The sequence below is a fragment of the Physella acuta genome, unplaced genomic scaffold (genome assembly GCF_028476545.2).
Source record: "Physella acuta isolate Inbredline_101_S28 unplaced genomic scaffold, ASM2847654v3 ptg000916l, whole genome shotgun sequence".
NCBI classification, from domain to species: Eukaryota; Metazoa; Mollusca; class Gastropoda; family Physidae; genus Physella; species Physella acuta.
Window position 1 is genome coordinate 739828 of NW_026732433.1, and position 24366 is coordinate 764193.

At 38.5% G+C, this 24366-nt stretch overlaps 1 protein-coding gene across 1 annotated transcript; it reads right to left on the reverse strand.

Annotated features, from left to right (window-relative positions):
- Positions 1-234: 234 nt before the first annotated feature.
- LOC131953327 (hepatocyte growth factor receptor) lies at positions 235-23125 on the reverse strand. The gene is made up of 20 exons (XM_059316465.1): positions 22905-23125; positions 21218-22745; positions 19873-20109; positions 19503-19664; positions 19192-19326; positions 18676-18852; positions 15842-15984; positions 15444-15579; positions 14504-14646; positions 12826-12984; positions 12444-12534; positions 11545-11778; positions 10494-11307; positions 5604-5723; positions 5410-5493; positions 4248-4432; positions 3599-3708; positions 3260-3419; positions 2680-2813; positions 235-1690 (listed from the first exon to the last, which is right to left on the reverse strand). Exons 2-20 carry the CDS (start codon positions 22118-22120, stop codon positions 847-849), a joined length of 4971 nt encoding a protein of 1656 aa, XP_059172448.1. The 5' UTR covers positions 22121-22745; positions 22905-23125; the 3' UTR covers positions 235-846.
- Positions 23126-24366: the final 1241 nt, after the last annotated feature.

Below are 24366 nucleotides of genomic sequence, written 5' to 3' on the forward strand. Positions count from 1 at the left end.
AAATTTTTTAATTGGTTTTAAAAATGCAGAAATGAAATGTGACAGTTTATTGTGCTAAATTGGTTTAAAAATATATCGTTGAAAAATACTTGGTTGCAGTAGATTTTTATTAAGTGCACTTTTAAAAAAAATCAATTGTTATTTCAACAAACAAGTTTTGACCTTTTTGCAAGCAGTGTCGCGCAATAGTCCACCAGATAACTTCCCCCATTCCCCCCCCCCCACCCCCTCGAGTCTAGAGCAGGTCACTGAGTTTACTCAGCTCATGTCGGTGCCTGTCTTAAATCGGGGAAAATTAAATCGGCAGGTTCAGCGTACACAATGTCCTACCATGCAATGTGACTATATAGCGGTTGAACTCTGTGTCATACTGACAAGCAGGTCCGAGGGTATTTAACATACCTTAAATATAAAATTTATAATACAAATTATTCTTTAGTTCAGTGATTTGCATCCTCTAATATAAACACTCACTTATATGACGTTGCTACTAAATAAGTTAGGGCTCTTCTGTTGCCATTATTGCTATACTAACGAATATTAATGTAACTTACAAACGACTGCTACAAACAAGTTAACTACATAAGGAGACCAAATATTAAATATACGTATATTATTTTGTAGAAGATTTGATTTCCTCAAGTTGGCTTTGTTATGTGTTATTCTTTTATTTTATAATCCAACCCTTTAATCGGTCGTGCGTGTAGAAGAATAACTTTGTTCTAAAACAGGGCATTATTTTTTTTTTCGTTGAGATAATATAGTAAATTTTTACTTGGAAATACAAATTTTAAAAAAAGTTGTTAAAAATTACAGAAGAAAAGTTTTTTTTTTAATCTATTAATTTTATGTCTCTGCCAAAGGAGATTTTTTGAGGTGATGCGCAGGAGAGACATACAGGTTGGACACGACTGCGCTGCTGCGGGCTGAGGACATGCGCGAAGAATCTCGACTTCCGGTGTCCATCAGACTGCCAAACGACCCGTGGATCCCAGCAGACGACCGGATGGAGTCCGTGTCCTGCTGGAAGTGACCGCTACCGGACATCTTCTCCAGCTCAAAGTACGTCAAATCTTTTCCCGCCAAACCTTTCGCGTCGTCTGCTGAAGGTCTGTTCCAGATTTTAGAATTGTTTCGGTTGGATAATCTCAACTGTCGTTTTTTGGACAACCTGACGAGCGGGTTGGTGGAAGCGGGGGGTTCGTAGTTGTCAAAGAGCTGAAGGTACGACCCGGCGGTGGATAGGTCGTCCTCCCTGGGCTCGTAGCAGGCGGGGATGGTGATCTGCACGTTGGCGATGACAGTGGGTTTGGGCACGCTCAGAATGTTCGAGTAGGTGGGCGTGTCTTTAGGTTTCTCGAGATGTTGAACAACATCCCCGGGGGCGTTGTACTCAGGCGAGTTTAAAACTTGATTTTGGGGGTTCGGTTTGGTCTTTCTGGTTTTTGGAACCGGTTTGACCTTTTTGGTAGGACTTTCTGGATTATTCTGTGGTTCGGTGTTTGGGGATAGCGAGTCTTTGTTCGTGGGTTCGGGTAACTCTTTGCTGGGCGAGCGTGTACGACCAAGTGTGGAGAAGGGTGAGGGCGGGGGAGTTCGACCAATCAGAAGCAGGAGTTCGACATGTAGAGCCTTGAAGGTGGGTCTCATGTTGGGGTCCTTGGCCCAGCACTGTAACATTAGGCTGAAACTGGGCAAGAACGTTGTGGTTATTTTGTTAGCTTTTTTCATTTCAAACTTTATTCCAATATGAAAGAAAGTACATTTGATAACATATGGTTAGAAAATTAGATGAATACTATAATGTAGATAAATTAAAATGGTATTAGTTATAACATAGTGAAGTGCCTATTCAAACTTTAACGTCCTAGGGGCAGGAGAAGAAGAGTCTGTCTGTTTTTATGACCTCGGTATATAAAAGGACGTGGTCAGCACAATGACCAGCCGCCTCTATTTTCTCTAACGTGAGTCAGTTACCCATTTTAGTTGGGGGAGGGGGAAACTCAGGGACGTCCTACGGACTCGAACCCGGGATCCTAAATCGAGACTTTCGGAGTTGTAACATGACATAACCAAAACCTTTTCTAACAATTTTGTTGGATGTAAATATTGACTTGTAGTCGATCTGTTGTTACTTGTGTTGTGTTTGTTGTAGACTAGTGTTTTATGATGGTGAGCACAGACTCACGAACATCTAAAATATGTGTAGCCATTTTTATGAGCATGTACATAGTACTAAAGCGCTTTTCTTGTGTAGTTATTGTACTTTGTTTGACTATTCAATGTACTATGTTTTAGTAAAAACAAGATTGTGAGTGAATTATTATGAGTAATATGATTGAATATTTAAAGCACAATGTTGCACGGTACTGTACTGTTAATACCCAAAGATAGTACACTATATTTGGGAATTAACTGCACAATGTGTAAGTACTTATAGCACATGTGTGACTACTTACAGGACTATCGTTGAGTACTTACAGTACTATGTGTGAGTACTTACAGCACTATGTGTGAGTACTTACAGCACTATGCGTGAGTACTTACAGCACTATGTGTGATTACTTACAGCACTATCATTGAGTACATACAGTACTATCATTAAGTACTTACAGCACTATGTATGAGTACTTACAGTACTATGTGTGAGTACTTACAGTACTATGTGTGAGTACTTACAGCTCATCAGGACAGAAGAACGGAAAGTGCAGCCGTCTAGAGCGTAAAAAGTTGATGACGTCCCAGCCGTCAACACCGGGGTATGGAGTTACTCCCCTTGTCAGCATCTCCCACATGACCACACCTAGTGACCACTGAAATGGACAACCAACATGCTCTCTCGTGCCTAGTTCAATAGCTTCTATTTTTTATTCAATGAGTAGTTTGTAAATATTAAGTGCGAAGTAGGTGTGGGAATAAACTGTAAGCCCCCATACTTACGACATCTGACCTATTACTGTAAGCCCCATACTTACAACATCTGACTTGGTACTGTAAGCCTCATACTTACAACATCTGACTTAGTACTGTAAGCCCCATACTTACAACATCTGACCTGGTACTGTAAGCCCTCATACTTACAACATCTGGCTTGGTACTGTAAGCCCCATATACTTACAACATCTGACCTGGTACTGTAAGCCCCCATACTTACAACATCTGGCTTGGTACTGTAAGCCCCATACTTACAACATCTGGCTTGGTACTGTAAGCCCCATACTTACAACAGCTGACATTGTACTGTAAGCCTCATACTTACAACATCTGACTTGGTACTGTAAGCCCCATGTTCTATACTCTCTATAGCCATCCACCTAATGGGCAGTTTTTTCTTGTTGTCGCTGGTGTAGTAGCCCTTCTCATAGATGTCCCTACACAGACCAAAGTCGGCCACTTTAGCACGATGGACACTGTCCAGCCTAGAAAAAAAATTAATAAAAATTAAAACAAAAACGCTATCAAGAAAAACTGGCTAATTAGGTATGGAAGAGAAATTTATTACTAATACCATAATATGATAGGATAATAAATTATCTGTTGCCAACACCACCGTATGTGTTACCAAATGTATGCGCCTAGTATGATGTGGTCTACTCACATACAATTCCTTGCCGCCAGATCTCTGTGAACAAACTTTAAAGAACTCAGATACGCCATACCATCGGCGATATCAGCACTGAACTTGATCACATCGTGAAGTGTTAAACTCTAGCGAGAGAAACAAATGATGCCTTAAGCTCGATTGAAGAGTCAATATAAACAGCCTGTGCAATCTATTTCTGTTTAATAGTTTTAATATTGTATTTTAAAGAGAATTTTTTTTTTCGCGCTGTTTAATAAAAAAAATCATTCAAAACATCGGCTACTTCAAATATTGAATCGAAATGGTGCAAAGTTAAAAATCTAATCAAATATGCAACTCTAAAAAGTAAGCAAGCATAAACATATTTTGTTGAAAATAAATAAGTACGGTTCAAATTGTTTTAGTAACTTATCACCATAATTCAGAAAAAATATTTTAAGAAGATATTTCTAATTAATAAACAGGAACCTTTTTTTACAATAAAAATTAAACTAAATATATGAATACAAAACAAGCAAAATATTTTGGGATGGGGTAACTGTGAAAGTAGGGCCTGTAGCAAATTATGTTATTGTATATTATGTGTTTGATTCTGTGTTTGATTCCACACATGGATGTACACTCAATATTCGATTGTTTGTGATCCACGTTACTGTGACCTTACCTTATCGGGGTCACGGACATAGGTCAAGAGGTCACCGTTCTCCATAAAAGGCAGCACAACGTAGGGCACGCCCGGCTCTTTCTCTGACAAACCAACCAGCCCCAGGACGTTGGGGTGTTGGAACTCTCGCATCATCACGGCCTCTTGGACAAAGCCCTTCAGGTCGATGCTCTGGGACATCGAGTCTGGAAACATCAACTTTCAACGTTAGACCTCAGTTTGGATCTGTTTCAGATAAACCCTCCCAAAAAAAAGTTAACCCCCGCCACAAAAAAAGTTATAAAGAAGAGGATGTAAAACTTGTTTTTATTGAAGCAGGTGCCACAAAATGTCTGTATTTCGGTACCTGTAACTTAACCCTCAACGTTGCGTGTATTAAATTGGAGCTAGAAAAAAGTGGCGGGGCTTAAATGTTAGCATGAGCACTTTTTGCACTAGAGGCGGCGTTTATCTTGAAAAGACCCCCTTTTATTACTTGTGGGATTAGTTTATTGAGTTCAATTTGCCGTAATAACATACCAGCACTGAACTCCCTTAAATTCGTGTCAGTTATTTGCAAAAATATTATAAACTGCGCACTGTCGATACGGTAATTTGATGTCGATGGAGCATTTTCGACTAAATCGATGTGGATGTAGTTAATGAGACGCCAATCAACAAAGCTAAAGATATAGTGAATATGTAAATGCTTCATCGATTTCTAAATGTAACACAGTCTTGGAGTATAAAGGCCGCCTAAAACATGTTACGCCCAATCGGACAATGCGATGAGGCAATACATTGTCTCGGTAGAGGTTTTAATAAACATTTTTGAGAAAGACACCTAAATTGTTAGGTTGTTGTTTTTTTTTTCAATAATATAAACGAAAAATCAATATCCTAGCACTACGGCTGAAACACAACATGAATACCATCAGGGAATTTTTCCATCCATCCATCCATCCATCCTTACTGATGTTAAAACATCAGTTATATTTATTTTCACAATCCGAAGCTAGATAGAAGAAAAGCATCTTAAAATATTGTAGGTATAAAAACATTTTTAAGAAGCACTATAATAGTTAAACCATTTGACTGTTTTTATAGACCTAAGTCAAGGTGTAGTAAGATTTTTACCTTGCCTGTTTGTATAGACCTAAGTTAAGATGAGGTACGAATTTACCTTGCAAGGTTTTCACTGCAACTTTTACAGGTGGAGACTCCGGGTCAGTTACCAGAAGTCCTTCATACACGCATCCAAAGTTTCCTTAATGACAGAGAATTGTCATTCGTCAAATTAAAACAAAATATGTTATTCATAGAAATTGATTCAACAAAAGTATTTGAAACTAAAAGCTGGTCTAAACAAACACTAACCTTCCCCAAGCATCTTGCCCAGAGTGAGCTGGCTAAGTTTAATGATGAGTTTGTCTATGTCTGCTTTCTTGTCTTTGTCTATAACAGACTCCAGAATCTCGTTCAAAGTCTTTCTATCGCCTGGAAAATGGTAGTTTTTAATATACGAACCGCTCAAAAGTACAGCTGGAGTTCTCTGTATAGTTTTTCAAACATGATCTTTTATCATATGGATGAGGTAGTGTGGTATAAGTTTGAAATATTTTATCGCAACAAATCACCTGTGTTATGTGGAAGACACTTAATAAAATATTTTTATAACGTCGATTACAGATACTAATGTTTTTGATGAAATTGCGTATTTCTGTAATAGTGGGTTGTCCGGAAAAGGGACAACGTTGGTAAAACAAGTTAATAAAAAGTCTAGTGACAATTTAAGCGCAATTTCCTTATGTTATCCATAACAATTTTAAATCAAGATAACTCATATATTCAGCAAATTTTTTGTGACCGAACGAAAGAATATTTTTGAAAACTTTCTTCGGCAATATTGTTCTAAATTATGGCAGGAATCGATTGGTAAATGTTTCAAGTCGCTAAGTGGTCTGGTTGCCGAGATATGGGCCAAAAACTGCATTTTTTTCGAGGTTTTTTGGCTTTTCCGGGAAATCCAGGAAGGAATTCCGGGAATTTTTTTGGTTCACAATCATCCTCGGAACTTGCTTAACATATTTGCTTTGGAACTAGTCCTCGATATTGCTTCGTTGAGGAGGAGATACGACAGCTGCGGACACACATCCATCCATCCATCCATCCATCCATCCATCCATCCATCCATCCATCCATCCATCCATCCATCCATCCATCCATCCATCCATCCATCCATCCATCCATCCATCCATCCATCCATCCATCCATCCATCCATCCATCCATCCATCCATCCATCCATCCATCCATCCATCCATCCATCCATCCATCCATCCATCCATCCATCCATCCATCCATCCATCCATCCATCCATCCATCCATCCATCCATCCATCCATCCATCCATCCATCCATCCATCCATCCATCCATCCATCCATCCATCCATCCATCCATCCATCCATCCATCCATCCATCCATCCATCCATCCATCCATCCATCCATCCATCCATCCATCCATCCATCCATCCATCCATCCATCCATCCATCCATCCATCCATCCATCCATCCATCCATCCATCCATCCATCCATCCATCCATCCATCCATCCATCCATCCATCCATCCATCCATCCATCCATCCATCCATCCATCCATCCATCCATCCATCCATCCATCCATCCATCCATCCATCCATCCATCCATCCATCCATCCATCCATCCATCCATCCATCCATCCATCCATCCATCCATCCATCCATCCATCCATCCATCCATCCATCCATCCATCCATCCATCCATCCATCCATCCATCCATCCATCCATCCATCCATCCATCCATCCATCCATCCATCCATCCATCCATCCATCCATCCATCCATCCATCCATCCATCCATCCATCCATCCATCCATCCATCCATCCATCCATCCATCCATCCATCCATCCATCCATCCATCCATCCATCCATCCATCCATCCATCCATCCATCCATCCATCCATCCATCCATCCATCCATCCATCCATCCATCCATCCATCCATCCATCCATCCATCCATCCATCCATCCATCCATCCATCCATCCATCCATCCATCCATCCATCCATCCATCCATCCATCCATCCATCCATCCATCCATCCATCCATCCATCCATCCATCCATCCATCCATCCATCCATCCAGAAATAACGAATTAATAATCGCAATTGTCAGTATGGAAATTGCGCTTAAAAAACAGAGAAGCGATGTTAACTAAAACACATTGTTTAACTGACTTCTTAGAGTTGCTTAAATTAATTTAAAACATTTTTGAAAAAAACTACGGCTAGAGAATTTAAAATTCGAGTTTAGTAGAAATATTATTAAATCATATTTTGATATGCTTGTTCTCTGTGTGTTTGAAATAAAATGTAATAAAATTATTTTAACATACATTAAAAAAATAGTTATGCTTATCCCTTTAGAGGCCAGAGTAACTAATAATAATATGTTTAAACTACTGATTCACGCGAAATGTTCAACCTTAAAGATTTTAGACAAGACATGAGCAGTTTACTTCCAAGTTTATATATTTCGTAGTTTCACACCGATTCTATATCAAAGTTTATTAAGAGTATATATCCTTGACATACTCTGTCACGTTGATTCTATAATTACAACGAGCCGACCCGCGGCATAACATACGCCGCTATTTAGCTGTTTTATTTTCTACTTTTCAGTAATGCATAATTTGAAAATTCGACAGTACAAATGCTGCCACTGAAAATATTTGCTTTAAAACACTATCAGTAGGTCGTTAAGGACGATACTACCCCCACCCTCCTTTACCCAAACACCTACCCTACACCCCCCCCCCCCCCCCGTGATAGCAGCCTCCTCTTAGTTACCTCCCCTAAGTTTAAAATCGTTTCAAACTAAATTATCTGCCCCTAATAGCCGTCACTAAACCCGGCTCTACGATTAATGTAAACATTTAGCATGAACCACAGCTCACCAGACCATGTAGGGATGGGGGGGGGGGATAGGGAGCGCGCTTACAGCTTGTTTTATAGTGTCTCCCAGAAGAGAATTATATATATAGAAGATAGTGACGATGTAATTTGTAGAAGCTGCAATTTTATAATTCCAGCACCAATGGTATACAGAAACATGGGCAATGAAAGTTAACATAATTGTAAGTTGCTTAAAATACATCAGCTGGTATTGTTAGGTTACTTGATTTAAGCAGGCTAATTAAAACAGGAAATGTCTTTGTAGGTACCTGAGAATAGTCTCCCTAGAGCAAATGTTTGTGTAGGTACCTGAGAATAGTCCCCCTAGAGAAAATGTTTGTGAAGGTACCTGAGAATAGTCCCCCCTTAGCAAATGTTTGTGTAGGTACCTGAGAATAGTCCCCCTAGAGCAAATGTTTATGTACCTGAGAATAGTCCCCCTAGAGAAAATGTTTGTGTAGGTACCTGAGAATAGTCCCCCTAGAGCAAATGTTTGTGTAGGTACCTGAGAATAGTCCCCCTAGAGCAAATGTTTAGGTACCTGAGAATAGTCCCCCTAGAGAAAATGTTTGTGTACCTGAGAATAGTCCCCCTAGAGAAAATGTTTGTGTAGGTACCTGAGAATAGTCCCCCTAGAGAAAATGTTTATGTAGGTATCTAAGAATAGTCCCCCCAGAGCAAATGTTTAGGTACCTGAGAATAGTCGACCTAGAGCAAATGTTTGTGTAGGTACCTGAGAATAGTCCCCCTAGAGCAAATGTTTGTGTAGGTACCTGAGAATAGTCGACCTAGAGCAAATGTTTGTGAAGGTACCTGAGAATAGTCCCCCTAGAGAAAATGTTTATGTACCTGAGAATAGTCCCCCTAGAGAAAATGTTTGTGTAGGTACCTGAGAATAGTCCCCCTAGAGAAAATGTTTATGTAGGTATCTAAGAATAGTCCCCCCAGAGCAAATGTTTAGGTACCTGAGAATAGTCGACCTAGAGCAAATGTTTGTGTAGGTACCTGAGAATAGTCCCCCAGAGCAAATGTTTAGGTACCTGAGAATAGTCCCCCTAGATCAAATGTTTAGGTACCTGAGAATAGTCGACCTAGAGTAAATGTTTATGTAGGTACCTGAGAATAGTCCCCCTAGAGCAAATGTTTGTGTAGGTACCTGAGAATAGTCCCATTTGAGCAAATGTTTATGTAGGTACCTGAGAATAGTCCCCCAAGAGCAAATGTTTATGTAGGTACCTGAGAATAGTCCCATTTGAGCAAATGTTTATGTAGGTACCTGAGAATAGTCCCCCAAGAGCAAATGTTTATGTAGGTACCTGAGAATAGTCCCCCTAGAGCAAATGTTTGTGTAGGTACCTGAGAATAGTCCCATTTGAGCAAATGTTTATGTAGGTACCTGAGAATAGTCCCCCTAGGGCAAATGTTTATGTAGGTACCTGAGAATAGTCCCATTTGAGCAAATGTTTATGTAGGTACCTGAGAATAGTCCCCCAAGAGCAAATGTTTGTGTAGGTACCTGAGAATAGTCCCACTTGAGCAAATGTTTGTGTAGGTACCTGAGAATAGTCCACCTAGAGCAAATGTTTGTGTAGGTACCTGAGAATAGTCCCCCTAGAGCAAATGTTTAGGTACCTGAGAATAGTCCCCCTAGAGCAAATGTTTGTGTAGGTACCTGAGAATAGTCCCCCCCCCCCCCAGAGCAAATGTTTGTGTAGGTACCTGAGAATAGTCCCCTAGAGCAAATGTTTGTGTAGGTACCTGAGAATAGTCCCCCTAGAGCAAATGTTTGTGTAGGTACCTGAGAATAGTCCCCCTAAAGAAAATGTTTGTGTAGGTACCTGAGAATAGTCCCCCCCCCAGAGCAAATGTTTGTGTAGGTACCTGAGAATAGTCCCCCTAGGGCAAATGTTTGTGTAGGTACCTGAGAATAGTCCCCCTAGAGAAAATGTTTGTGTAGGTACCTGAGAATAGTCCCCCTAGAGCAAATGTTTGTGTAGGTACCTGAGAATAGTCCCCCCCCCCCCAGAGCAAATGTTTGTGTAGGTACCTGAGAATAGTCCCCCTAGGGCAAATGTTTGTGTAGGTACCTGAGAATAGTCCCCTAGATCAAATGTTTGTGTAGGTACCTGAGAATAGTCCCCTAGATCAAATGTTTGTGTAGGTACCTGAGAATAGTCCCCCAGAGCAAATGTTTAGGTACCTGAGAATAGTCCCCCTAGATCAAATGTTTAGGTACCTGAGAATAGTCGACCTAGAGCAAATGTTTATGTAGGTACCTGAGAATAGTCCCCCATTGTTCCTCGCCTTTCGCCTGGACCGTCTGACCCTCAGGTAGATGACGATGCCCAGCACGACGACGACGATGGAGCTTATGGTCCCGCTAACGGCCGCCACGATAACCATGGAGGGACTGTGGATGATCTTCACAGGATGGAGATTAAACTTGATTTTTCCGACAGGTTGACGGAAATTACCGATTTCTACCGACACAGAATATGTGACGATGCTGGTTGTGTTGGATATGTTGTTGTACAAGTCCTGACAAATTTTGTACGAGAATTCCAGACTTCGTTTACGTCGTCCAGCATTTGGGGAAATGATAGAATCTCCTATTGGTACTGGAATATGTGATGTTGTACCGCTTGATGTTGTTGATGATGATGTTGTATTAAAAGTTGTTGATGATGCTGATAATAATGTTGTATTAAAAGTTGTTGATGCTGCTGATAATAATGTTGTATTTAAAGTTGTTGATGATGCTGATAATGATGTTGTATTAAAAGTCGTTGATGATGTCGATAATGATGTTGTATTAAAAGTCGTTGATGCTGCTGATAATGGTGTTGTATTAAAAGTTGTTGATGTTGAGACCACAGAAAATACTTCTGCAGTAACAGATCCAGTTTTAATGATCTCATTTTGCCTCACAATGCCATTTCCAATGGTACTACTGCAATTGTTAAATTTTTCCAAGAACTCCGTGACGTTACACTTAATGTAAGCGGCAGTGACGACTGTGACGTTACATCTTGCCCCGTCTATATAAACTTTAATTTCTTCAACATGCAGCCACGTTGGGATGTTTTCACCCTGGAGTTAGAGAACTTAATATTTGAGCCTAATCTGTACGTTAATTATTGAAAAATAAATTAATAACTATGCAACTGTATTTCATAAAGTTATAGAACATTACCAACTACAGATAACTGTATTTTTATTTGGGTTGTTAAGTAACTGTATAGAAAAAATAATTTGGAACATTAATTACATTTTCAAAAGTATAAAAAAAAATCCTAAACTAAAAGAAAAGAATAAATATAAACGAACCCTTATGGTAATATCCCCAGTGTCTGTGATGACCTCATCAACACCAAAGACCTCAAACTTTGGATCTCTGTGGATCTCAAACGGTGTAACGTTGTACTGCACACCATCCATCTTGACGTTGATCTGGGCTTCAAGGATTTCTTTCTCTGTGATGTTCTTCATGTCTGGTGTCTTACACACGATGTGCGAGTCTGTGAAGACTTCATGCTTATTTCTACTGCAGAACTCGACCTCCTGGGGTATTTGTTTCATATAGCATGAGTTACTTGAATGTCTGATTTTACTTTTGCTTTGAGCTACAAGTTTTGTACCTACAACTGCTGTTATTTATCACCAGAGCTATTTTTGTATATATCCTTGTCAAAATATCGATTGAAGATCACACAGGATAAACAACAGATGTTTTTTAATTTTTTTTTGTGCTAGTGCAATTTTTATGTAACACTAGTGTATATCTATCACATGTGAATGCGTAGAACCACATCAATCCCCTAAATATTTAGGAAGGATTTTAAAATCATGCCAAAGGATATCAAACACAAAATCTAATTTTTCCTCAAAAATTGAAAACTGTACAACTGTGGTTTATCCCTTGTGGTCTTCCCCTGTGTACATTTTCTACTATGGTTTTCGTAAACTAAATAAAATATCCCATAAAGTTATTATTATTTAACTAAGTATCACAAATGCACACAGAGAATAGACGTACACAAATATACAAAGAGAATACACGTACACAAATATACAAAAAAAAATACAAGTATACAAATATATAAAGAGAATACACGTACAAAAATAAACAAAGAGAATAGACGTACACAAATAAACAAAGAGAATAGACGTATAGAAATAAACAAAGAGCATAGACGTACACAAACATACAAATAAAATAAACGTACATATATTTGGCTTAAGTTTACAGCTACTGAGATCCTGGGATTGTACACACTGTCAAAATTTCGCCCAGAAATGTTCACTTTAATGCCACCACTGTAATTAATAGAAGAAATTAAATACACAAAAAAATTAGAAAAGAAATTAAAAGACTGGTTAACTTCTCGAAATCATTGTGTCAGAATCTCAGATGTGGTGTTCAAATTCTAAGAAATTTAGTAATTTTCGTTTCTGCATGTACACGTTTTATAATTGGACATGTATCCACTGCTTGAAGATTTGTTTTAAAACTCGTTTGTGTTTGCAAGTTATTTAATGTACGATAAACTACAAAAACTTGCAAAACGTTCACGGAAAATATTTCCTAATACAACAGTTTGAGAATACCTGAGAATTGTTTTAGTTGGGGTCACGTGATAGATTTGTGGATCTGGCCGGAAGTTGAACGTCTGCTTCAAGGTCTGGGTAAAGTTGTCAATTGTTAGGGTCACCATGACATTGTTGTCGTTGGATGAGCTGTTAGCTATCCGGCACTGAAGGTTTATGCTGGACAAAGATATTATGGGCAGGCTAGATTACCACACAGATATTTTCGTACATAGGCAAGCGCGACATTCTAGTAAAATAGTTAAATAACATTCATAAGGCTGACTGCTTTAAGTTGTTGTTTTTTATTGGGAGCCGGACGTTTTTCCGAAAGACACTAACCCGAATGCCGTTTGCCCGAAGTCCGATTTTCCGAATGGACACTTGCCCGAATGAACACTTGCCCAAATGCGACAAATGCCCGAATGGACACTTGCCCGAATGCGACAAATGCCCGAAAACCACTCGCACAAAGGCCGTTTGCCCGAAAAATGTTAGTATTAGATTATAAATTATATTACCAAATAGACATTCTTAATTAATTCAAGTTTGCAATTTTTAGCACACAAAAAAACAAATTTGTTTATATTTTTTTTTAAATTTAGCTATTATTTTATTCCTTTACTTCTTCATCTTCCTCGTTCTTAATAATTTTTTTTAGTGTTGGAAGGCATTCCCTCCAACACAATTAAGTATACGTGTCAACTGGTTATACGCCATTTAGGGCGTGGACTCCGATTTCAGCCTACTTTACATTTTGGATTTGCTTCAATAGCCTTTGTCCAACCAAGAACTATCTACAAGGCAGCAGTTGTTTTATTTCGGAGTTTTCTCTCCTAGAAGAGTCGCAGTCCCCAGTTAACGAGCCTTATCTACCAGAGGGTTTGAACTCGAGACCTTTCGGTTTAGCAATTTTATTTTTTGAAAACTGAGAAATTGCTGTAAAAAAAGGTGATGTTCGCGGCGGTGTCTTTATATTCTCTTAATGATTTGAACACCTTGTTGAGCCAACGTGTTGCGGTATTTATATAGCGTTTATGACAGGGTGTAGGCGGCGCGGCGTCTCGTACATTGAACAAAGGCACATTTGTTTGATGTATCTTGTTATGCTGAACTTGTGTGGTGACTAACGAGGCGCGTTTCAGGCGGCGAATTTAAAAACTAAAGGTAGTCAATTACGTTTTATATCCATTTTATGCATATATAGCAAATATAAATTAATTTAAAATGTCTGCAAGGTAATATATAATATATAATATTAATTTTTTCTCCTTTTATTTTGCTTTGATATGAATTGATTATCGAAATTTCAAATTTAAATTGATGACGAATGATTATTTGGTAATATATAATGTTAACATTCTTCGGACAAATGACCTTCGGGCAAGTGGCTTTCGGGCATTAGTAGCATTGGGGCAAGTGTCCATTCGGGCATTTGTTGCATTCGGGCATAAGTCCATTCTGGAAATCGGCCTTCGGGCAAACGGCAATCGGGCAAGTGTCTTTCGGGAATTTGTCGTAGACTCGTTTTTTTATGTTTTGATAAAGTATGCAAAACGTCATTATAACATAATATAGTTTTTAAAAGATCATTCATTTTGCTGCTTGTTTAGTGAAGTTTTAGAAAAATATTTTCTTTATTTAATTTATATTATAACACTCGTTTATTTTTACTTAGTAGCCTGAAAGAAACAAATACCTATGCGTGATGACGTCACAACTCCTGTTGCCGACCAGAACGCTTCTATGGCTGCCAGAGAGAAGATGATCTCCTTCAATGGTCAACACGGTACCACCTGACCTGGCACCATAGTTTGGTATTATGGATGAAGCACTTGGTTTCTGCAGATAGAGAAATTGCGTAATACTGACCACATTATTCCCCCTGTATGTCGAGGTTGCTGAAACAGATGAACTCTACTTCATCTTCCCACTAACGGAAAAGGTAAGATAAATAAATTAACATTGTTTTAATGGGTACACATACATATACAAACCATCGAGACAAATAGGTTAGATATTTGGAATTGTTTATCTTAAATAGCTTTGCTATATATATTTTGTGTTTCCTTCTGCAGAATGCGAGTTTTAGATGTAGAAACCTTCTTCCATACCCTCCCAAATCGTGGATCGTAGTTGAATAAGACAGCACTACTAGTGGATATTTTATACAATAGTAAAAACAAGAGTAGCTCAATGGAGAATAGTATGGAGGATCCTTTTATCGAATACAAATAAAATTTAAGCAATTTTGTTTTGAAATATTTCGCATTGGCTGGACAAACCCTACTACAAATGAAGAACTACGACATTGTAGAACCCACAACCTGATGAAAATTAAATCTTCTAAAGAAAATGGCGATGGATCGCCAAAATACTCTGAAAGGTGAAAAGGAGGAGACCAAGATAAGACCCTCGCTTGGTATCCTCGGAACAAAAGATGAAGTGACTGTGAAACTAGGCTGTATGACACAAGAAAGGCTTGGCTACCACCGTGTACAGTTGGTAAGACTCGCTCATGACTGAGTTGATTGGATGGTTCATGTGGATGTTCTATGTCTTAGTGTGGTAGGGCGAGCTGACTAGTTCAAACTAACATGCGAGTTGGCTGTATAAAATAATTAAATGTTTGCACTGACCACAAACTGCACGTATCCATTGTCTTTTATCTCAGCTGATGAGGTCAGGCCGTGACTGTGTTTTAATAGCACGGTCTCTACAGTGATGTTACACAGTGTGGGACCAGACTGGGGTCGTGTTCTGCATGTCAACACCCTGAAAATACATTCGAATTGCCAGTTAAAATATATATGAGGTCATACACAACGTACGCTTTTTAAAACTGCATCGTTTTAATATGTACAATATATTTTCTAAGCTGCTGACTATTACCATTCTAGAAAATATTAGATTTTAAAGGTATAATGCTAAATTCCAGGTCACTTAGTGTAACTACATTAAAATTTCAAATAATACGATTTACTTAATGAAATTATTTTTAATATATATATCAACAAAACTCCATCAACCAACTTACCTGTCGCTGACTATGGTAGTGTTGTCACAAGGTTGACCACAGACCGTAACATTACCAGCAGTGTTGAGATCCTGGTCACCCAGCAACTCGCCGTACAAGGTCAGAACTGTGCCGCCATTGGTGGGGGCCGTGGTGGGGGTAAACTAAGGACACGTGACCAGAAATCAGATCACACCCAGGTAATGACAGCATGTTTAAATGAAGCAAATCTCAATCCGTAAGATTAATGTCTTATCTTAACCATATATATATATATATATATATATATATATATATATATATATATATATATATATATATGTAACTAGGGTAGTTACCATACTATGGTTAACAACGTATTACAGTCTGATGCAATAGTGCAGATGTTGGGCTGATAACGATCACAAAGCCGCTGCGCAGTTCACAGGCTGACGTAACAGTGCAGATGGTTTATTAATCGGATTGTAGGACAGAAGCTGCGCAATTAATATTCTGATGCAACGATTAGAATACGAGTACGAATACGAGTATGAATATGAGTACGAATACGATTACGAATACGAAGGGATATATAGGAAGGCGACAGCTGAGAACGAGGAGTAGAAGTGTGGCAGTATCAAGTTGGTTATTGAACGGTGTAGACGTCTTGTGTTAATAGGGACGATAGACATGTGCATTCGGTTATGTGAAGACTAGTGAGGACGGTTGGGGGTCAGTTGATTCATTATATTATTGTGAAGCATTTCTTTTGATTCATGTAATAAAAGGATCAATGGTAAACCTGCATCTTCGAGTATCTATATTGTGGTCGATGTTGTGTAGAATGAGTGAATACACTCGTTAACATTTGGCACTACAAGCAAATAGGCTGGTTACATTTGGCGTTGTCGAGCAGAAGATGCAACTAGACTCGGTTACATATATATATATATATATATATATATATATATATATATATATATATATATATATATATATATATATATATATATATATATATATATATATATATATATATATATATATATTCTCTTCATCGGCAAGACGATTATCTAACCCTCCTCCCGCCCCTCTCGCGCATGCGCAACAGACCATTCGTTACCACCCCCACCAACATGGTCAATTAAATTTAAACTTAGTATATGAAGGTCGAGTAGAGCATTCTTGGCTCAAAGTGTGGTCTCGTGAATAGCTGGGATAATTTGCTGGTGGGCGCATGGGCTCATGGTTTGGAGGGCTCATGGTTTGGTGGGCTCATGGTTTGGAGGGCTCATGGTTTGGTGGGCTCATGGTTTGGAGGGCTCATGGTTTGGTGGGCTCATGGTTTGGAGGGCTCATGGTTTGGTGGGCTCATGGTTTGGTGGGCTCATGGTTTGGTGGGCTCATGGTTTGGTGGGCTCATGGTTTGGTGGGCTCATGGTTTGGTGGGCTCATGGTTTGGTGGGCTCATGGTTTGGTGGGCTCATGGTTTGGAGGGCTCATGGTTTGGTGGGCTCATGGTTTGGTGGGCTCATGGTTTGGTGGGCTCATGGTTTGGTGGGCTCATGGTTTGGTGGGCTCATGGTTTGGTGGGCTCATGGTTTGGAGGGCTCATGGTTTGGTGGGCTCATGGTTTGGAGGGCTCATGGTTTGGTGGGCTCATGGTTTGGAGGGCTCATGGTTTGGTGGGCTCACGGTTTGGTGGGCTCATGGTTTGGTGGGCTCATGGTTTGGTGGGCTCATGGTTTGGTGGGCTCATGGTTTGGTGGGCTCATGGTTTGGTGGGCTCATGGTTTGGTGGGCTCATCGTTTGGTGGGCTCATGGTTTGGTGGGCTCATGGTTTGGTGGGCTCATGGTTTGGTGGGCTCATGGTTTGGTGGGCTCATGGTTTGGTGGGCTCATGGTTTGGTGGGCTCATGGTTTGGTGGGCTCATGGTTTGGTGGGCTCATGGTTTGGTGGGCTCATGGTTTGGTGGGCTCATGGTTTGGTGGGCTCATGGTTTGGTGGGCTCATGGTTTGGTGGGCTCATGGTTTGGTGGGCTCATGGTTTGGTGGGCTCATGGTTTGGTGGGCTCATGGTTTGGTGGGCTTATGGTTTGGTGGGCTCATGGTTTGGTGGGCTCATGGTTTGGTGGGCTCATGGTTTGGTGGGCTCATGGTTTGGTGGACTCATGGTTTCGTAGGTTCGTTTGGTCATGTGCTTTTGGGCTCATAGGTGATGTCCTAATCTGTCGTGTCCATATCGCACTTTGTTTCGATTGAACACTCTGACCATTTCTTACGTCTACGGCCACACTGACCATTTCTTACGCCTACAGCCACCCCGCCTACTATTTACCTTTTTTAATAGGATAGCCCCATACGATCAACTACATGAGCATGGCCTTGTTTTACGTTATATATAACAGGTGTAGCTGCATACACTTTTGTCATTTACGTTATATATGACCGGTATAGTTGTATACAAACTTTATCACGTTATATATGATCGGTATAGTTGTATACAAACTTTATCACGTTATATATGACCGGTATAGTTGTATACAAACTTTATCACGTTATATATGACCGGTATAGTTGTATACAAACTTTATCACGTTATATATGATCGGTATAGTTGTATACAAACTTTATCACGTTATATATGACCGGTATAGTTGTATACAAACTTTATCACGTTATATATGATCGGTATAGTTGTATACAAACTTTATCACGTTATATATGATCGGTATAGTTGTATACAAACTTTATCACGTTATATATGATCGGTATAGTTGTATACAAACGTTATCACGTTATATATGACTGGTGTAGTTGTATACACCATTTTTACGTTATATTGGACAGGTGTAATCCCTTAGCACCACTTACCTTCAACAACTTTGGTGGACATGTCCGTCGTTCCTGATCAGACCCACACTTGCTATTGTCTGTGACTTTGACTTTACATTTATTTAGTTTAGGGCACCATCGGCAGTTATGGGTTTGTCGCTGACAAACTGAACAGTTGGAAAATATGCTGCAGTTGTCGATATCTACGTGGTAAATCTAAGGCAGAATAGAGGACCTCATTCAAACAATGCAAAATACGCAAACTTTTGTTTCCCGATTATGTGTAATAATAACTTTAGCTAACGTTTTGTGTGTATTTCTTAGATCAGTATTGAGGGTCAAATAAAATCGATGTGAGATAGAAGTTTCTTTAATTGTTATATAATGGCATTAATTACTATGTATTAAACTTTTATATTTTCAAAGTGATCAGAATCAAGATAAATTGTATAATATTTTCAATATGTTTTAAACACATGTATTTTATTATTTTTAAATCTCGGGTGACGAAAATCTGGCTAAAAATTTAAAGAAAATAATGTGATGAAACACAACCTGTTTGCCACTAACTAAAAATATTTCAGCATTTGTCTCATCAAGAACGCCAATATTTCTGCCTCGTATGTCAGGTAAAGCTAATGACTTCATGTTCGTTTTGTTTGTACGGTTCTTTATCAGATGTAACTTAATCTAAAACAAAATTGAAAAGTGCATATTATATTTTTTTAAAAATAGCACAATTTAATGATGATGGTGATGGCGATGATGATGTTGATGATGCACGAATATCAATTTTTACACTAGCAATCATCAATACAATGATATAGTGAAATAAGAGATACAAAGATTTTTTTTTAATTTCTTACATTTGATAACGACGAAGAATTTGTATCCAGAAAAATGTCCATTTGTTCAGACACCGATGGGATCGTGTATGCATAGATTTGTTGTATTGGCTGGGAAGAGTTCTCAATAGAATCTTGTCTTAAGATATCTGAGTTCTTGACGTACAGATTTTTCTTGTTTTGCTGTAAATAAAGGAAAATATTAATATCACTCTATTTTAAAATAGGTAATAAATACGTAATAATAAAAAGTATATATATATATGATGTATTCTAGGTAGATGGGCCATTTATTTACGACTTAATTTCAATGACGTATTTTTCTGGAACAATGCATTGAAAGAAAAAATGTGATGCAATCTATAACAAAAACGTATTACAAGCAACTTACCTCACATTTACCAATACTTCCATTAACCCAAGTCACGGGACTGGCCATTGTATCCGTCCCTTTATCACACTCAGTTTGACTAAATTCCGACGTTGTGTTTATGTCCTGCAACATGTACACACACATCCCTGCACCAGAACGTGTAGACACAGCGACCAACAAAACTGGTTCGACTAGTGTTGTACTTCCTTTATCGATGAAAAATTTTCCCACTGTAAATGATGTTACACTGGCATTCTGGGATGAAAATAAAAGTTATTATTACAAGCTTTTAAATCTTACTAGTTACTTTGTAAAACTACATTCTGCTTAGATGTATCGGTGTGTGTAAATGTGTAAATAAATTGGTGATTTATTATTTTAATATTTTTATTTCAGTATTTTGGTTTTTTTTATGTTTTTATTAAATACATAAAAACGATAGCTGAAATGTTGAGAGCAGAAAGGTATTTGTTTTGTTTTTTTTTAAATTACACACAGTTGGGGCTGTTGGTGGTGTATGCTGATTTGAGCATTTGACATGGCTGGAAGTTTTTGTTCCTAAACTACTGTTAACGATTCTAACTTAGGGTCTAGGTGCCTTGTCTACAGGTGCTTTGAACATAAGGGCTTCGACCATAGGTTGTTTGACCATAGGTGTTTGACCATATGGGCTTTGACCATATGGGCTTTGACCATAGGGGCTTTGACCATATGGGCTTTTACCATATGGGCTTTGACCATAGGGGTTTGACCATTCAAGCTTTGATAATAGGGGCTTTGACCATACGGGCTTTGATAATAGGGGCTTTGACCATACGGGCTTTGATAAAAGGGGCTTTGATCTGAGATGGTTTTAACATAGGTGTTTGACCATAGATAATTTGACCATATGTAGTTTGACCATAGATAGTTTGACCACAGCGGGGCTTTAACCATAGACAGTTTGAGCGAGGTTGAGAGTTGAATTTGTATTTATCAAGCTCAAGTTTTGGTGTGTAGCGAGAAGGTTGGTAGGTCAGCCGTATCCTATGTGGCAGAGTTTCAATACGTGCTATCTGAAAATAAACATGTTGGGTTCAAACCCTGGTCAAACATGATTTCGGCGTGAGAACATCAGACTGTTCTGAGTAATGGATGTTAATATGCAAGTGTGAAGAACGAGATTGTTTTCGTCAGACTTACCATCGTATTCGCACCCACAGTAATTAATAAACAAACATCATGGCTACTTCTAACATTAGAAAACGAATTCATTTCTACAACTAGAAAAGCAGCGTGTTAATAGTTTAATTATTCTTTATCTCTTTTTTTCCAATTAAATATTTTTAAAAATAAATCTTAAAATCAAAATATAAAAACTCACATTCTCCCCACAGACCAACTCAGTTTCAACAAACGAGAAAACATTGGTGTTGTGGTCAACTCGAGTCACCACTGTCCTGCTTGTACCGCTGTAGTTTTGTGTGGACAGCAGGTAAGAAAAACCTTGCCAGTAGAAAGACAGCTTGAAGTCTGTGAAGAACCGGTCCCTCTCCCCGGGCTTGATGCTGACCCCCCGGGGTTTACTATCCCCATCCAGAACGTAGCTGATGATGAATTTGTCGTCGATGTAATTTATTTGTCGTAACGACATCAGCATTGGCTCGGAATCTAAAGAGTTTCTGTAAACATATCCTGCTATCATGATAGTTGATTGTTGAGGTCGGTAGCTAGACTGATGTGTTGATGTGTTGGCAAATTCTGATGACCGACAAGGTGGATAAGATTTATTGTTGTGGTTTCCAGTTGCGAAATGTCCGGAAGTATTATTTATAAAATGGAGTACAGTTGTCTGAGTTACTCCCCCTGCTAAAATGTCTGCCCCATTGTCTCCATACAGACACCGCCAGTCTGTAATGTCAGACAGACTGTGCAGTGTACACGTCCCTCTGTAGGCTGTACCACAGACAACCAGCCTGTCCAGGTTGGCGTCTATCTCCATCACCATCACCTGGTTGTCACACGGTCCGGTTTGTGGCCGGCAATCTTCGTCTTTTAAAACCGGTCCAATGGTCAGATTAAATAGAACCACATCCAACGATTTGGTCAGCTGGGCTACAAAGTTCACTCCCCCTACGTAGACGTACTTATCACTCACGGCTAGTTTTGTTATGGTGGCACCCAGATTTAAGGAATGGTTATTTAGAACGTGTTCACCTGAGTTATCTACCCCTACAGTCACTAACACTAATAAGGGAAATAATTTGTAAACACTCCAGTTATCCATTGTTATAAAACTGTATGATCTAACTTGCGGTAAGAAAACTAATTAAATTTCCTTTTTAATATTCAATTCAATAGATGTATTAAGACCACTACAAATACTGTAACAGTCAAATTACATCTTACATGGTTAATAAAATAATGCAATTTTAAAAATAATTTTCGATCACAATCGAACTTGTTAGAATAATATCCATGTTAACTATCATATGCCACGATTTAAAAACAGCTTGAAAACTGAATCACCCAAGGTTATCAATGGTTTGAGAAGTATAACATTTGCTTAATACAATGAGTCCGATGTAAGATGTAATTATGTCCTTGTTGTAAGTAGCATAAAATATAATCCACTATTGAATGAATAATCCTGTGGTAGCGAGTATTTTCACATCCTTGTATGGACTGTCAATAAAATATAATGAACACTTAATTAAATTAATCATGACGAGCCTGGCACGGTGAAGTCGCAGTTTGAACATCCTTACTTTCTCAACCACCGAACCACGTCATAGCTCAACAAGCACCTTTTGTCTTGTTCATTAATCACTTCTGATCCACTAAATTCTATGGTGTTTATTTTTAGATAAAAGATGGCTTCCTTTGCAAGAAGTAAACATGTCTGATTTATTCTGAAATAAAAATTTTAAAACAACATTTTAAAAAAAAAGATTAATTTTTAAATTAAATTGTATGTAAAAATTGCAACATTGTCAATCATTTTGTGCAGCTAACTCAAAGAATAAAAAATTTTAAAAATCCGTGACGCGTGCGGGTTGTGATGATCTGACCTCCACAAAAATGGCGGCCATTCATGACCACGTTACACTGCAAAAGACGCGCGTCTACACACGTCATCAACTTAACACGTCTGTTTCTGAGTGTGTTCACCTCGTTTCGGAAAACAACTTCAGTTGTTTTTAAAATCAAAGATTTCTATCGTCGTCATTGTGTAGCGACACCGACACAAAAAAATTAACTTTATGGAATACGATGTACACATTCATACAAAATTGTGTTGTTGTTTTTTTGTTAGTGTTTTGTTCCTATGTATGTTTATTTCGGTCACTTAACATAAAAACGCTTTAAGCGACAATTTATTTACACCATTACATCCGTTCTCCGTTATCCAATGAAAATAATGCAAACGGACACTTCAAAAAACTAGAGCAGCTATCCAAACGAGAATGGTACACTATACCACACAAAAACCACCTTAATACGAATGAAACAAACATCTACTACTATATCCGGGTTGTCGCGTTGTTTGTACAGGTTCCCTACATGTGATTTCTTATGTGGTCATTGCTCACGCTAATCTCTAAATTAATTACTTGTTTTTAATCATGTCGAGGTCTGTAGAATTAAAAGGCAAAGAAAACGATAAAAATTCGACAAACTGGAATTTCTAAGTTGCGTACAATATAGGTTAATATAAACTATCTGCATGGTGACTGCCTGACCATTGTGGATTTAGATTAACATTTTTTGTATTCAAATTAACGCTATTAAATTAAAAATACATTGTAAACAGAGCATGCTAATGCGGACTCACAAATACACAGATACCTCTATTACCTGCATATATGAATAATTAGAAAATTAAAATCACAAAATCGTCCCCTTCCCCCCCCCCCCCCCCCCCACATACTTTAGCTTTAGCGTGAGGTGTAATAGATAATGACGTGATCGCGGATTACTTTAAATCTAAAGAATTGAACTCGGCATTAGTAGTGAAATTGACAAGTTGCGATAAAGCAATTTTGTTTGGAACTTCCAGTGCAAAAAGGGAGAGTTGAAATGTATGAGTGGGGTGGAGGGTGTATTTTGGGACTGTTTAACAAGGACCTACATTAGGGTAAACAAATCATATAACTAAACAACTGGCTAGAATTTTCATTTGCTTTGTTTTTATAAAAAAAAAATATTATTTTAACATTATTAACATCTGCTATCATGGAGCTTTTATAACTTTGCAATAAGTAAAATAAATTTGCATACCTAAAAAGTACCAACGAGCACAGTTCACGATTTATCTATAGATGGCTAATCTTCAACTGGTTTTGAAGACTCCATTACCTCAACTAAACCCACCACAACTGTATGATACACACAACACAAGTGACTTCACCAAGAGGACAGATCTAAAAGTGGCGCCAAACTTAACAACACATGTTTGACATGTTTCAAAATATAAAACCGCTTTGTCTTTTGTTTTGCTATTTTAAGACAGACGACGATGGGGTGGGGGCT